Source organism: Caenorhabditis remanei, chromosome X (genome assembly GCF_010183535.1).
Source record: "Caenorhabditis remanei strain PX506 chromosome X, whole genome shotgun sequence".
Lineage (NCBI taxonomy): Eukaryota > Metazoa > Nematoda > Chromadorea > Rhabditida > Rhabditidae > Caenorhabditis > Caenorhabditis remanei.
In genome coordinates, this window is record NC_071333.1 from 9,328,004 (window position 1) to 9,331,518 (window position 3,515).

The following is a 3,515-nucleotide window of genomic DNA, read 5'->3' on the forward strand; positions in this document are numbered from 1 at the left end:
AGCATCTCAAAATATATCGTATTAACATCTATCAAACAATGGAAATGGCATGCGTGTTTGTTTTGATTTGATCCCGTTGAGCACAGGGTGGAACATATAAAAGTAATGAAAGTTACATAGAACTAGTACAATTATTCTATCATAGGAAAGAAGCGAAGCGCAATAATTTTGATAGTTGAACTATCAGAACCACATTTTGGCCATTCTCAGAGGAGTTCACGAGTGGAGGGATATGTTACCAGAAAATGATACATGGCTGACAGGGAAGCAAAATATACAAGAAAAGTGAACAGAAAAAGTGAACCCTATGTTAGGAAGTGATTTGATTTGAATTATGTCTGGATTTGGTGGAGCTAGATCTGGGTACGAATGACTTCTTCACAATCCGGAAAGTCATTTTCAGAATCGGATTCTTCTTCGTAGAAAAGATAGTTGTCATAGTCAGTGTAGTCGTGAGAGTCGTCTCTTCCGAGCCTTCGATGACCACTGAAATAGCATTTTGATTTTAGGGTCGTCAGAATTTCACTTTTCGATATATTTTTATACTTCGAATAAAATTTTGAAGTAAATAACAAGCCGGTTGATGTAGGCGCGATTTTTAGCATTTTTTCAATTTACTTTGTGTAATCCGCGAAAAACTTCCGATATGAAGACTTTGGCCAAAACTGATGCACCAGGCAGGATAGTGCTACGAAGTTTGAGAAGGTCGTCAATGCTGAAACCGAAACTAGTTCTTTACGATATTTCTTTTGAAAAGTTACCAAGAATCAATGAAAACCTCCACAACTGTGATACAAATGATGCCACTGTTCCAATCATCGGCAGAGATACGAACCAAACCAAGAATCCAGCCCCGAAATGGGCTAGGAACTCCGCTTTATGACGATTTTGCTCACTATCAATCAGTTCTCGGATTTCGATCAGGAACCAGATTGCGTAGATGATTCGAATCAAGATCATACCATGTCCAGGCCAGGCTGAATAGATATCCACATCGTGAAGGACGTCGTAGACGAATGTCTGTAAGTACTTTTTCTATTTGTAACTTTATACGCATTCCTCCACACCAAAGAGTGCCGGAGAAAGAAAACTATTACTCACACAGTTGTAGAAAAAGAGCATTGTGTCCAATCCAGCCAATATTCCCCACAAAATTATGCATTTTTTTGGGTATTCCGTTCCTGGATATGAAATGTCCCATCCCTTTGCTAGCAGGATTAACAGTAAGCAATGAACTTGAACTGACGTATTTCTGAAATGTTTTTAATGCGTTTTTTTTTGTATATAATGTCTCACCTCAATACTTCTCCAGCAATTCGTGCAATGAAAAATCCTTGTCCATCATAGGCAAACAGAAGAACATTGAAACATTGCAAACTGAATCCAATCAACTTCATGTTCACTATTCGGGAAAGTAATCTGAAATAATCAAACTTTTATCAACGTTTATTCCCATATTTCTTGAACTTACATGCTTCTAGGAGGAATCTGACGGTTCTTGAAGTTGGCTCCGGATTGTATGATGGAAAGGATTGCATATGCGACCACTGTCAGCAGGAATAGTTGAACCGTGTTCTGAAATTTGAATATAAGAAATTGAATTTTATTAAAAAATCTTACCTGCTCATCAAACGAAAAATTGAACGTGAAGAAGCTGACCGCAGCACTGTTGGGTCGTCCATTAGTTAACCAGATGTCATAGTTTATTGGAATGTTTGGAGATGAGTCTTTCCATTCACAGTTTACATCCAAATTGCAAGCGATGAGGAGTACAAACCTGAAATAAACAAAATTCTTCTAATTATGAATGGAGAAAAAAGATTAAATCACTATAGATATATCACTGACCGTTTCTGCTTCATAATAAAAGCAAAATGAATATTTGTGGTGATACTCAAAAACTCACCAATGTTCTGGATTGATTTTTTCCTCGATTTGCATGGTCATTTGATAACCTGGAATCACATTGGCAGCATTATCTTCCCCTTTGCATAAATGACCGTCTGGACAGGGAATCCATCGGAAGACGTCACTTGTACCATTTGGATAACATCGTGGTTCGAATCCTTTTGTCGTTAGATTCTGCAAATGCGATTCTTCAATGTATCTTAATCGTTTTATTCAATAGAAAAACTCACTCTTAACATCGATCCACACGACATCTCATAATCTCCCGATTTTTTCCGAAAAATGTTGATATTTTCAGAAGAGACAATTGCGAGAAGAACAGGATCTGAATACATTTTTAGTTACTATAACTGCTAACAATAGTTCTGAATTACAACTCACTGGAATAATTGAACGTAGCCTGCGGCAAGAAATGTCCGTACAGAAATCCGCGTGAATCTTTTTCATTTTTCAAATCCGTCAGCTGATACCCAAATTTCGTCAGCACCAAAACTTTCTGTTCCGATGGATTCCATGTTCCTGGAAATCGATAATTAGTTGACGCAAAGCAAAATGTAAATACCTTGTATATGTGCAGCGTTAAGGAAATAACCTCCTAAGTGAAACAATAGGAGAAAACGGATCCATTTACTCATCATAGCTATGACATTCTGTAAAAAATAATTTAGTCAAGAATCGGACCAAATAGACGATTTTTTAATGCAGAAAAGGGAAAAAGAGAAAATTTCCACGAAATGAATGCAAAAAAACTTTTGAAAAGCGGAGAGAAAAAATCTATTCAAGCAAATGTCAATGTCAATGATTGACACGATGAGAACATGCATTTTCATTATTGAAATATGATAAAAGACAACGAACAGAAATAAATAGTAGCTCAATGAATGAATGGGAGAAATAGCAAGTAATTTGAAGAGAAAAAGACATTGCACTACATAACAATAGAGCGCGTTTGCACAGTCTGTGTCATCTTAGTCGGTTTTACGAGGGTGAAAGTCTATGTGTAATTATACAAGAGTATTGATTCTCCTTTCTCTTGTTTGTAATAAACAATTCAGTTCTTTTTCAGACATGCAGCTTCTGATTCTAATCTCAACTCGTTGGTTGGAGGACAAATGTCAGAAAGCTACGAATTAAGAAATCGGAAGAAAAAAGAATGTAAGAATTTTTTGAAGAACCCAGAAGCAGGTTCAAAGGAAGAAATGTAAGAAAAAACATAGTAGTTCTACATTGAAACAAAGAAAACAGAAAATTCAATTACCAGTGGGTATAAGCCTTTGAGCCACAGTTTATTTTATGGCTGTTTATAGAGATTCCAGTGAAAAATGATTTAAGGCAGAAAAAAACGTGCCACTATATATTTCTCTTTTCGAACGGGCTTTAAAAAAAATAATTGTGGAGGAGAAAGAAACCAACCTTTTTGGGATTTGTGAGCACGCAATACTGCTCAAAATGATATTCTATTGTGGAATGCATTTGAAATATAAAACATTGCCCTTTTCACCGACTCAAACCGCTGTTATTTATGTGTTTTTTTCACTGTTCACATAATTGATGCTAGATTTCTTGACATTGCCGACATGTCAGTGTAACAACGGTAGCTATCATCT

At 36.2% G+C, this 3,515-nt stretch overlaps 1 protein-coding gene across 1 annotated transcript; it reads right to left on the reverse strand.

The window, feature by feature from the left end:
* Nucleotides 1-353: 353 nt before the first annotated feature.
* Nucleotides 354-2,546, reverse strand: GCK72_023820 (uncharacterized protein; the record flags this gene model as incomplete). Its single annotated transcript, XM_053735572.1, has 11 exons — nucleotides 354-486; nucleotides 619-715; nucleotides 762-1,020; nucleotides 1,102-1,252; nucleotides 1,297-1,419; nucleotides 1,472-1,575; nucleotides 1,621-1,777; nucleotides 1,907-2,082; nucleotides 2,139-2,233; nucleotides 2,290-2,427; nucleotides 2,471-2,546. 11 exons carry the CDS (start codon nucleotides 2,544-2,546, stop codon nucleotides 354-356), a joined length of 1,509 nt encoding a protein of 502 aa, XP_053579138.1.
* Nucleotides 2,547-3,515: the final 969 nt, after the last annotated feature.